The sequence below is a fragment of the Rhinolophus sinicus genome, chromosome 2 (assembly GCF_057876585.1).
Source record: "Rhinolophus sinicus isolate RSI-liver-muscle chromosome 2, RSI-T2T, whole genome shotgun sequence".
NCBI classification, from domain to species: domain Eukaryota; kingdom Metazoa; phylum Chordata; class Mammalia; order Chiroptera; family Rhinolophidae; genus Rhinolophus; species Rhinolophus sinicus.
The window spans coordinates 188,953,992-188,966,998 of record NC_142502.1 but is presented as its reverse complement, the minus strand read 5'-3'; the positions used below and the strand labels follow the sequence as shown (position 1 = coordinate 188,966,998).

At 44.8% G+C, this 13,007-nt stretch overlaps 1 protein-coding gene across 1 annotated transcript in view; it reads left to right on the top strand.

Moving 5' to 3' along the window:
* DCDC2C (doublecortin domain containing 2C) overlaps positions 1-13,007 on the top strand; it is a 56,298-nt gene that overhangs the window by 43,114 nt on the left and 177 nt on the right. Inside the window, exons 10-12 of the mRNA XM_088796365.1 lie at positions 1,156-1,197; positions 10,021-10,084; positions 12,276-12,403. Of these exons, the coding sequence (XP_088652491.1) occupies positions 1,156-1,197; positions 10,021-10,084; positions 12,276-12,403 (234 nt within the window). The remainder of the gene's footprint in view (positions 1-1,155; positions 1,198-10,020; positions 10,085-12,275; positions 12,404-13,007) is intronic.

Here is a 13,007-nt window from a genome sequence, read left to right as displayed (position 1 = left end):
AAGATGTATGAGGTGTGATCAAACAATATGGTGAATGTTTAAACAAAAAAGTATGTATTACAGTAAAAGACACATTGCCATTAATCCCCCTCGAAATACTTCCCCTCACTTCAAACACACTTATCCCATCGTTCTTGCCACTTCCTGAAGCAGTTCTGGAAGTCCTCTTTCATGAGTGTCTTTAGTTGTGTTGTCGTGGCTGCCTCCATGTCCTGAATCATTTTGACTTTGGGGAAGAGCAGAAGTCACATGGTGCCAGGTCCAGTGAATAAGGTGGGTGAGGACACACCGTAATATTTTTATTTGATAGAAACTGCTGTACCAGAAGCGATGTGTGAAACGGAGCACTGTCATGATGGAGGATGATTTATGGCACCCTTTAAAACACACCTTCTCTCAACTGTAGCTCACACCCGACTGACTGCACCGAACAAAATGAAACTTGTCACACACTGTTACTGAGGTCCATTGCACTGCTTCCTGTATTGAAGATCCCTGCCTTTCTGTTGGATGGCACTCGGCAGCAGCATTCACCGTATTTTATCACAACGGAAAGGCTCTGTGTCACACATCACTTCTGGTACGGCAATTTCTGCCAAATAAAAACATTACAGTGTGTCCTCATCCACCTTATTTATGGGATCTGGCACCGTGTTACTTCCGGCTCTTCCCCAAAGTCAAAATGACCATGAAAGGTAAACGTTTTGAATCAATTCAGGACATTGAGGCAGCTACAACAGCACAACTAAAGACACTCACGAAAGAGGACTTCCAGAACTGCTTCAGGAAGTGGCAAGAATGGTGGCATAAGTGTGTTTGAAGTCAGGGGGAGTATTTTGAGGGGTGTTAATGACACTGTGCCTTTTATTGGAATAATTTTAAAAAATTTAAGCATTAACTGTATTTTTTAAATCACATGTCGTACATGAAAACAAAGAACTTAGAATGGGAAAGGTGTAGTCCTGACAAAATGGAAGGGGAATGGGAGGAACAGGACAGCAGAAGTGGCAGAAGGAGGGGGTCAGGGCTTGAAACTGGACAGGAAAGAATTTGACTGAACCAGGAAAGAGAGAGGAGATGGGGAAAAGTAAGGACTTACTGGACAATATCCTTCTCGCAGACAGTTGATTACTGTGTTTATTTTTTTAATAACAGGAAGAAGAAGATGCCAGGCTTTATGAAGACAACAAAAGAAAGGTTTGTATCCATAAATTCTGTAGTTTTGGGTTTCCTATTCTGAAGACAGACCTAACACGATAATCAAGCACTTCCAGGTAGTCAAGTTCGTTAACTGTTGGTCCGTTTGGTACAAACTCATAATGGATAATCCCTCTGATATAAAAAAAGGTAAGCGACATGGTTGTAATGAGTTTGTGAACCGAATTGCCAGACCTTGTACATGTATATCACATCATTGTGCTGCACACCTTAAAACCCATGATGGTGCACAACCAACCTTAGCGTGCACACTTTTATTTGTTAATCACACGTCAAGAAGGCTAGAAAAAGGGATGAGCAAACATGGGTCAGCTTCCGCCACCGCATCTTCCTGGGGAGTCTCAGAACCTTCGCTCCCCTGCACTCAAAATGCCCTCCTTGCTCCCCTTCTGCAGTGGATTCTTTCCCTTCCTGCCCTCACCCCTGCCTTGTGTTTGCAGCGGCCTGGGCTCCATTCCAAGCCTGCCGCCCTCCCTGCAGGCATCTGCTGGACAGAGGGTGGAATCAAGGCAGCGTGTCTGACATGCTGCCACCGGGCTGTCTGTCCTCAGGGCCCCGATTTGCTTGTCGACCTTGACATTGTGGAAGGAAAAGGGGGTGAAATTAAGCCAGATGCTCAGGGAGGCACTCAGGTCGCCTGTCTGGCCATTTGTTTCCTGGTTTGTGTTTTCATTCACCAGTTGTCTGCAATGTTATCTATTATGAGAAAACTGATTTGAATCAGGTGAACAAAACTCTTGAGGCCACCTGCCAGAACACAGATGAGAATGGCCCTGGGGTTTTTGCTGTGAGCACCTCTTAATAAGAAGAGGACTTTGTGCCCGGCTTGTAATGCCCCAGTAGCAGGAATAGGACAGGAGAAAGACGTGACCCTCCGAAGCTCAGCGAGGTGGTCCTCTAGGCGTGAGTCTGGCCCGGGGACACAATGCATCCTAACTATTTCCGTTTTCAGCGAGGGGTAATTTTATTGCGCTTCTGCTGCCCCATGCGTACCAGTTTCTATTAAAATATGACCACAGAATGTACAAACCATCGCGGCCACACAAGGAAGAAGCATTTCACTTTCATTTATGTGGTTTTCCACATGAGTTATAGGGATGCTAGCTTATAACTTTAAAACACCTGAATTATTTTTAAGTATAAGAATATTTGTGGTCAATTTTAGTGTTTTTGTAAGGAAGCAAAAACCCTGGAGTTCAGGGTTCTGTAACACATATAGGGCTATAAATATGCTTTTTTTTTTGACAGAAAACGTAACATTTTCAATGTTCATTTCAAGGCAGGCTTAATGAAAAACTTTACTGGCTGCCTACACCACACTCTAGGAAGGTACTTTTAGGTGAATTTATTACTTAGTTACCCTAAATTGACGGCCATATTTTGGAGAAAAAATATCTTTTCCCCCGAATAATTTAGAGGAAAGAAAATCAGAAGCACGGAGAGCAACGGGGCCAGATGGTGCATGGGCACTTTGAGTTGACAAATGGGGTTGTCCCGAGGCTTTTTCTTGATCCCACATATCTTCTGTGAACCTGGCAGCTTTTGTCTGAGAGGCAGCCAAGATAAGAAATCACAGGGTGGCTGTTACTCAGAGCTCAAGTCTGCTCTTAAGACGGCGTGGAGATGCCATCAGTGAGGCCATATAACATCGATTTGAGTCAAGGCACTTATTTATTCATCCTCAGGGTTTGTCTCTATTGGTATTGGAAGGAGGTTAGTGCCACAGCAGTGCAAAAACGAGTTCTATAAATAAAATTCACGTTTTGCTTGTAAGTAGAATGAGTAGGGAAAGACAGGCTTTATTTTTTTTAAAGTTCTGATCTATCAAAGAGCAAATTCACACCTTGCATAGAACTATATTCAGGATTTCATGCATTTCACAAACTGCCATCTATCGTAGCACAGTGCATGGGTTGGATTTCTAATTACCAAACTGTATGCATACTTGGGGGACGGGGGAAACTGAAATGCCCCTAAACGTCCTTCGGTTCTGCTCTGCATCTGAAGCTTGTGTGACATTCTCTGAACCTTCTTTGTCACCACGTCAAATGTGTATTATGACATCTGCATCAGAACAGTCACTGGCTCCTGTCCGGGTGTCCGTCCGTGGAATATACTGGGCTTATGGAACCTTAAAATTCAGAGCCAGAAGCACCCCTGGAAATAAACGATTCTTCTCCCGTCCTTTCACATGACTGAGGAGGAAATGGAAACATCTCTTTACTTGTCTCAATACTGGAATTTTCAGCAATTTTCTATTGCAACAGAAATATTTTAAACGATTTCCAAATGTCCAGTGAGGGCGTGCTCTGCACTTAGCGCTCAGGCAGGTGTAAAAGGCTCCGTGTGAGGTTCAGACACAGTGAGTCGTGGAAAGAGCCGACCTTATCGCCTGATGCACACATCACTGCTGCCCACAGAATCTGCAGGAGGCAGTGGGCCTGGGGGCGCAAGGCTAGCCCATGGCAAGGAGCTTAAGACCATATGTTTAATGCAAAACGTCTATTCTCACTTGCTGTATATAAACATATGGAATTAAAAAATTTTTTACATTTGATTTTTAAAATTAAAATACTGAAAAGCTATCTAAATAGGGGAAGCTAGTGACTCCTTTTTTCCTAATAAAAAGAATAAAATCCTAGTTCAGAAATTCTCCCTGCAGATGGTGAGCTTGCAGGTTGTGGCTGCGTTTGTTTCAGGCCTTGGAGTTTGGTGTCTAAAGAGAAGTGTGACAAGCCTGTGGTCCTACTGTTAGAACTCCTGCAATAGTCTCCACTTTCTGTAATGTGCTGCTTACTTCAGTGGGACTCTAGCATAAAGTAAACACTTTAGAGCAGTGGTTCTCAAACTTCTTATTCTCAGGACCCCAAAGAGCTGTTGTTTGTATGGGTTATAGTGACCAGGAGGTACTAGAAATTAACAGAGAAATTTAAAATCATTTGTTGATTCATTTAAATAATTATAACATAAATCAAATGCTTGCTATTATAACTAACGTATTTTTCATGTGAAACATATTTTGCAAGACAGAAAAGTTGCCAGTGAGCAGCGTGTATTGTTTTCCATTTGGCAGCTCTCTTGACTGGCCTGGCTTAATAGAAGAGACACAGCTGGGTTTCATATCGGCTTCTGCACCAGTTTGTTGCTTTCTGATATTCTGAAGGTGAAGAAAATCCAGCCTCACATAGATAGGTACTTGGAAAAGAAAGGGATGGCCTGTTCAGATAATTGTGGATGTTCTTTGATATGACACCAAAATTTGACAAGGGACAGTTTCTTAAAGATTAGTTGCAATTTGGAATCAGGCACTAAATCAGTGAAATTTTTATTCTTTGTTACACTAAAATCTGTTGTTTTATGCTGCTTTTTGAATGAGTTTTCTCCGTGCATGAGTTTGCAACATGATGCATTGCTCATTTGGCAAATATTGGTTTTTCAGGGGGTTATACAAATGTTGACACATTGAATTATACAATATTAAGACAATCATATGCATTAATAGTTCCACGAATATCTTTAAAAAAGACTTCCAGTATTGGGAAGCTGTCAAACATATGCGCATGTTTTGCAAATGCTGATTTTGTTGCATGCTCGTATTTTATTATTGGATCCAAATACTATCAGTTGTGTTCACTGACGTGATAGCCTCATTTTGTTCAAGAAAAGGGCAACATGATACAGAAGTAAGAGATTCACTGTTACGATAAACATCTGAAAAATGGTCTTACCTTAATTTCAAAGTACCTCTACCTGGGCTGTACTTGTAATTGAAGTGTCTTTACCGTGAGAATTTTAATGTTATCCCCTTTACCCCCATTCTGGTCTCTTAGAGACTTGGGATGCAGATTGAGGAAAAGTCTACCCTCTATCGAATTATTAGTGACATTTCCTTTTTAGGTCAATTTTGACAAGACTAGATTGTTATTTTAAACTTGGGAACATAAACTAAAATGGGGATGAATGCAGCCAGTGACTACATAGAATTAACATACTTTTTTCTCCTTATCAATAACATAGATAACTGAAAATCAAGGAAATGCCAAAATAACCTCCCCTGAGTGAAAAGTCCCTACCCAGCCCCAAGAAATCCCACCCAGCGCTGATAACAAGTCACACACCTTGTATTCTCCCTGCTCCCTCTCCAAAGCTGCTTTGGGTGAGAAGGCGTGGAGTTCTGGGTGTGTTCACCCAGCAATGGCAAAATTAGAATGAGAGTGGGCCACGGAGGGGGGAGGGGCCATCTCTGTGCAGGAAGCAGGGTCCACCGAGGTTTCCGGTGTCAGCGGGGCTGTCAGCTCCTTCCTGGTGGAGAAAGTACCAGAGCCTCACAATGGGCATGAAGGAAACCCACATCTCCATCCTTCGTCATGTGACTGACGTGGGTGTTTTTGGAAAATGTGTTTCTTCACTGGTCAGTGGGAACAAAGTCAAAGAGATGCTTTTTAGTGTTGCCTCGTATCAGCTGCTGGTGACCCTGACAAGTGGCAAAGAATGAGTGTGTCACCTCGTGTCTGTGTTTCCAGTGCAGGGCTTCCGTGAAATGTTTTAGAAAGTACCTTATGACATTTTAAGGAATTTTTTGCAAGGAAGCTTTCAGTGTTTGATCCTAGAGATGGTGAGGACGGACACATGGCTTACCGCACACTTTCAGTGATGCTGTGTGTCCAGTCGATGGGTTTCTGTGAGGACGGGGCAGGGGTGTGTGTGTGTGTGGATAAAGTGCAAACGCGCAGCACCTCATTTCTCTCTCACTTCTAAGCAATGATGGGTTTTGTACAAGTGATTTTCTAAGTACACGATGTCTCTGAGGATAAGCCACAAGTTTTGTTTTTTAAAACCTGTCTCCTGATGAATCCGTCATCATTTTGCACATGGCAGGCGTTTGTCCCTTTGCAGAATGGCTTCCGCTGGCTGTGCTTTTTGTGTCCTGTTCTTGTTGTGCCTTCTCCTGTTGTCTGCTCTCACTGCGGGACTCAGGGGTGCCTCCTGCTGCCCTCAGGCGGAGTGGGCGGGGAAGGGGGCAGCAGCGTCCATCACCCCTTTCTAGCCTGTGGCTTCTGCTGGGTGGCAGGGCAGGAAGCAGCTCAGCTTGTGGAAATAGTGGAAATGGATTCCCACTGGGACACTGAAGCCTTTCTTGGCAACATGGCGTGTAGATGTGTAAACACATGGATTTGTGACATAGTTTTTAGTGCTGTGTTTGCCTTTTGCTGTTTTCTGGGTAAGTGCTATTCTGGGAATTCTGTCTCCAGATAAGTGAGGTGTTGCTGCAGCCCCCTGAGCCTGCGCTTGCTACTGTACCTCACATTGTAGAGAAACTGGGGGGCAGCCCCTCACAGGCTGGGCTGACGAGGCCAGAAACCAGTGGGCCAGCTCCAGAGCTCTGGTCCTGGGATTTTTTCTTCAAAAGCGAATTAGTTTTTAACAGCGTTCTTGCGGTATAATTCGTGTACACTGGAGTTTGAGGAGCTTTGGCAAGTGTCCCCATGCACAGCCAGTGGTGACTGACAGCTGGATGGGCTTTCCAGTCAGACTTTGGATTTCAGCCCACCTGTAACTCACACTTCCAAAATTTCCCCCACGCTTCCAGGTGCTCTGCTGCTCTGCTGGTCACCTGCCACCTCGAGCAGAAAGGCTGTGATTTGGCCTCGAGGCGAGCTGCAGGGGTGCAGAACGCAGTGTCTGAACAGAATTCCCCTTGTTCCTGCCGCCTTTGGTGTTTCCAGGGCCTACATAGCTGCTTTCAATAATTGCGAGCATCTTTTTCAGTTTATAATCTTATACGCAGGAAGTTCCACCTGACCCAGCACTTCACAGCCTTTATTCCCTTCTTGGGTCATTTTACTTCCTTTTAAAAAACTGAGGTGTAATGTAAGTACGGTAAAACAAAACCCTGTTCTGTGTAAAGTCCTAAGAGTTTGGGGAACGCATACAATCCTGTAACCAGCAGCGCAGTCAAATATGGAAACTCCATCGCCCCCCAATTCCCTGTGTGCCTCCGCAATCAACCCCCTCTCTACCCGCCCCAACCCCACTGCGACCTGGCAGCCGCTGGTCTGTTTCTGTCCTAAGGTTCTGCCTTTTCCAGAAAGTCATGTAACTGGAAGCGTGTAGTGTGGAGACTTTTGAATTTGCCTTCTTTCTCTCACCGTGATGCCTGTGAGTCTCAGCTGACCCTGTATGTGCTGGGGCCTGTTTCCTGACTCAGTGTCCCTCCTCTGGATCCACGTGCTTTCCTTCTGCCAGTATTGAACTGCCTTGTGTAGCTTTGGACTCAGATTATGTGAGACCTCCCGGTTTATTCTTCCTTTTCAACATTGTTTTGCGCTATTCTAGGTCTTGGTCTTTCGAAGTCAATACAGACTCAGCTTGTCAATCTCTGCAGAAACCTGGTGAGTGCGGTGCGACTGTTCGGGTGTGTAGCTCGACCTGGGGGTCTTACACGTTAACGACGTTGGTACGATGCATGAAGCCGTCCTCTCCATCTACTTAGCTCTATGGTTTCTAAAACCAGTGTTTTGTGTGTGTGTGTTCAGCATACTGATCTTCCACATATTTTGTTAGATTTACACGTGTTTTGTTTTTGGAACTATTGTACATGGCCCTTAAAATTTTAACTTCTAATTATTTGTTGCTAATATACAGAAAAACAGTTGATGTTTGTATATTGGCCTGTGTCCTGGAATCTTGATAAATTCATCAGTTCTAGTAGCTTCCTGTAGGTTCTTTGGGATTTGTCTACTTAGTCATATTGTCTGTGAATCAAGGCCACATTATTTCTTCCTTTCCTATCTGGGTGCCTTTATTTCTCAGTCTTATCTTACTGCACTGGCTACAGTCTCCAGTATGATGTTGGATGGGAGTGGTGAGAGCAGGCGTACTTGATTTCCTCCTGATTTCAAGGGGAAAACATTCAGATTTTCATGACTATATGTGGATGCATGTGTATGTGTTTATGTAATGTACATGTTTATGAATATTGAATCCGACTATATATAAGGAAAGATAATCCATTATAAAGAAGTGGAGTTTATCCCAGGAAGGAAAATCTAATTCAAGTTTGAAAATCAATCAACTCAGTTCAGCATCTCAACAGGCTAAAAAGGAAAATCACATGTTTATCTCAATAGATGCAGAAAAAACGTCTGACAAAATGCAGCATCCATTCATGCTAAAACTGTCAGCAAACTAGGAATACAAGGTAACTGTCAGTCTGATAAATGGCGTACACAAAAATATGTATATATATATATATATATATATATATATATATATATTATGCACAAACCAATGTGTTAATATTTTGTGAAGGATCCGTGTGTCAGTTTTCAGGATGATTATTAGCCTGCAGGTTTTTATTGTTTTAAACTTGCAATGTCTTTGGTTGGTTTTGATATCAGGGTGATGCAGGCCTCATGAAATGTCCACAGGTCATGTTTCCTCCTGATCAGAGTGCAGTTACGGGGTTTTAGAAGGAAGGCCACAGAGGCCACGTGCTCTTTTTGTCACATCTTCACAGTGCAGGTCCACGTGACGTCCCTAATATTAACCTCCATTACTTGGTAACGTGTTGCTTGTCAGGATTCTCCACTGCAAACTTCCTGTTCATCCCTTTTTTGTATTCTGTTTGCTGAAATCAAGTCCTGAAGGCTAGTGTCTAAAAGGAGGTGGGGTGGGAATTCAGCATCGCCTCCAGGAGGTGTGAGTATAGTTATTATAGATCTGTTCTTTGGGATTCTCCTATAAGGAATATTTGGTTATTTTTTTTTTAAAATCTCCAGTTTATTTATTTCTTCGACCATTTATTCATATCACTGTGGACTCTTGTATATTTATTTTCTACTTTGGTTTATAATCCAACATTACATTATTAATTTTGTTTTTGTGGTTCTAATTATTCCCCTTGTAGTCACTGGGATTCTTTCAGTCTGGTGCTTGGTTCCCTTTGACACGTTTGTTATTGTAGGAACTCTTTGCTTCTGTTACAACAAGTTGCTCTGTGCTCACCTTGCATTTTCTCTGCCCTCCCCACAGAATCAGCCATTCATCCAGGGAGACTTGGCTTTGTGTGCTCACCTTCCTCACTGAAACTTTTGACTGAAGCTTTCTTACCCCTGTTGGCAGTCTGTTCCTCTAGGGCTCTGCCCCAGGGAAGCAGCACAGGACCCTGAACCTCCTTGAGGGGGTTTGTCTGTCCTAACGCTCCAGGCTAGTTGGTTGCTGTGTATGATCTGAACTCTCTGATGAATTCAAGACGGTGATAATTTTGTAGATTATCTGGCTTTTCCTTGTTGTTAGGATAGGAGTAGTCCTCTTTCCAGCTTTTCACGTTCCAAGGGGAAGCAAGGTCGTTTCTGACATGGGAAATGTTTGGGAGGATGACAGTGGTGGAAAACTTGGAGTGACCCCTGTGGGCATCAGTGGGAACGGAGACCCTGGGTCCCAGCTTCAGCTTGGCTTCTGAACTGCCCTCAGTTAAGAGTCCAACAGACTGGGGCTGAAGCCAGATGAGGGGAGCTTGTCTGGCCCCCGTGATCTGTGGGCTTTGTTGATTTTGGTCTGCATTCTTAGGCCAGGCCAGAGAGAGGCTGGCTTTTGCTGCAGCAAGGAGAGGTAGGCCGCTTCCCTGCATGGCGGTCATGTTTTGGCAAATCATTGTCACATGCATTGCCACCTCGAGTGGACTAACCTTTGTTGCAAACCTCAGCTCTCAGGGTCCAGTTGTAGCTGAACTCCAATCCTGAGGACTCTGGTTTCAGAGAAAAAAGTACCAGCTGCTAATACTGATGGTTTCTATTTCAGGAAGACAGTTCACGAATGTCTTTTAAGAAAAGGTTTCCCTTAAGACACAACACAAAGAAAAAAGGTATGTCATGTGCATGTTAAAGAAACAGAAACGTCTGTATGTCTGAATTTGTAACAATTCAGCCATGGGTGAGGGTGCTTGTCGAAGCTCATCATAAATAACTGGTCAGTGTTGTCTCTTGAAATGTAGTTAAAATGGACAGAGAACACATGACAGAGAAAAGGTCGTACTTCTCGCCCACCGTCTACTTGCTGCCTTCCCGTAATGATACCACCACCAAATTATTAATTCCTTTCCTAAATATTTTCAGGACTGTTTCCTTATAATCCTAATTCTTTGGATTTGTAGTTTCAAAAGCAGTTTGTGAAGGGTTTTCATGTATTTCTAGTAGAACATATTAGCCATGAAAAATAGGACAATGACATGTTACAGTATTAAATGACACAATGCAAATGGTCACAACCCTATGACTGTATTAACCATTTGTCTTTTTATTACATAAATTGGGTATTTTACAGATGAGGAAACTGAGGCATAGAGAGAGTAGTTGCCCTTCCCAAGGTCACATGGTTGTTTTCTGTGTTACTGAACTTGTAATGTTGTAGCCAGAACTCACACGCGGGGTATGTCTTCTGGGGTTTGAAGGTCTCGCATCCATGAGTAGGCATGGAAACCCCTGCAGGTCACTCTGTCACCTTGAGTTGTGGCTCAGATCTTTATCAATAACTTCTATTCTCTTTGGATGTAATTCAGTTCTGAAAACAAAGCATCTGGATCCATTGTTTTCCTTTAAAGTGTGGTTATTACAATCCTGTAAGGTAAACTGGTAGTGAGGCTTGTGTAACACTGTGTTGACACCTCCCCTGCCTCTTCTTCTCCCCCTTCCCCCTCCCCTCCGTCCCATCCCCTTCTTCCCTCCCTTCCCCTCTCCCCCTCCCCCTCTCTCCCTCCCCCCTCCATATGTGAGGACTTGAAAGGTGGAGGCGTCTTTGCCGCAGGAGAGACTGAAGGGAGCTCTGCTGGCTGGCGAGGAGGGAGATGTGCCCAGACTGCTCGGTCCCGTGGGCAGGCTGTCGCCTATCATATCTCACTAGCTGACTGCTCTTAGCATTTATACAAGGTTAAGTGAGATTAACTACCCCCAGGGGGAGCCTGGGAGGGAAAAGAAATCACGAAAGAGCAGCTTGAAGGTAGAGGTGGAAGTGGAGAGCGGGGGTCTTGTTGGCACGAGAAGGCAGAGCCAACTTGGAGCCAGAGGGTGATGGCGTGTGGAGACCCGCGGGTGGGGTCAGGGGAGGGGCGGTGTTTTCAGGCCCCAAGATGACAGTGAGCGCTCTGTGCGGGGTGGGGGTGGGGGTGGGGGGGGTGGGGTGGGGGGGTGGGGGTGGGGTGGGGGTGGGGGTGGGGGTGGGTCGGGGGGTGGGGGGGGTGTTTCATGCTGTTTTTCATCCACGGCCTGGGAGAAAAATGGATTGAGGAGCAGAGGCTCATAATGGGCTCAGACCCACCCTGCACTATGCTATTTCGGGTTTTAATTTTAAAACTTCATTATAATTAGCGATGCCCCCACAATAAAAATCTTTCAACAACAATTTCCTTTGCGTGTTGGGGAAATTGTTTCCTTTGAATATTGGGGAATGTATAGCTTTTGATTGTCTACTCTTGTTGGGAACTTCAGAGAAAAATCATTGTTCAGGACGGTGAATGCCAACCGGAGTATCAGGGAAGCTTTTTTTGTTCTCATGCAAAGAGGTTTATGAAGTGGAGCTCCCGGCCATTAAAATGCAAAGGTGGCGCTGGCCCCACCCTGGAGCAGAGGCCCACAGAGGCCCCACATCACCACCTAGTGACCAGAAAGCACCCCTTGGGCGTCACAAGCAAGTCTGACGGAGTTTAGGATGTGGGTCTAACCCACTGCTTCTCTTTTCTCGTGTAATTTGATTTTGAATTGAAGGGTGCTCCTCAGGGAGCAGTTCACCCCGGAGGGAACATCAGTGGGCAGAATCGGACCCATCTCCCCCGTTCACCCCTCCTTACCCTCTCCCTGTAGTTAAAATCTGGAGCACTTAAAAAAGTCCCATGACATTCTCCAGGCTTTTATTGAGCCTTAACTGTATAACATGTGTAGAACCATCTGCCGTAACAATTATTTAAAAGTATGCTCAGGCTCCGCAGTGGCTTCAGAGACCTTTCTCTTTGATTTTTAGTTTCATTATAACAACCTTGCCAGGTGATGAGCCTCACTTTACAGAGGAGAACACAGAACGATTGCCTGTCATGTCCTTGGTGACAAAGGTGACAGAAGAAGCAGAGCAGAAAGCCAAGCGCATCCACTGCCTTCCCTCTGTAACTGGTGCAGGGACGGGCCTGCCGGTGGCTGTAACCATGACAGCACTGAGCACCTGAGGAGGTGGCTGTGACTGATGTCATGTCCCCTCCAGTTTGTTTCCAAGTGGTCAGGTTCCCTGTGGACTCGACCCAATAGCTGCGGTTCAATTACAGCCTTCAAGGTCTCTGGGGAATTTTTCATTCAGGCACATGGCAGTGCTCTTGGAGCCCAGGGGGCAGTCCGAGGCCACCGGAATGTGGCTCAGCATCAAGATTGATTTGGGAGAAGGGAGTAAGCCCATTTCACACCTCACGTAGAAAACGTCCCTTTCCTGCTGAGTGCTCAGGACTGTTAGTGGCCATTCATCCAATCCACTGCTTTAGAATCAGATGCTTAAGAAACCCTGGGATTTTTACCAGTTGCAATGCTTGTTCCCAAAACACTGCCGTGCCTTCTTACGCTTTGTGAGAGTGTAAGTTTCGTTTCCCTGGGAGAAGGAGGCACGTTTAAGGCCCTGAAGTTCAATTCAAGGCAGTAAGAAGTTGTTGCTGCTTTTCTCCCTGGGAATCGTCCTTGGCTGTGTTTTGTTGCAGTGTTTTTGCTCGTTTGTGAGAGTTGGGACGTGGAGGGATATTCAGGGTGAAGGAACAAAGT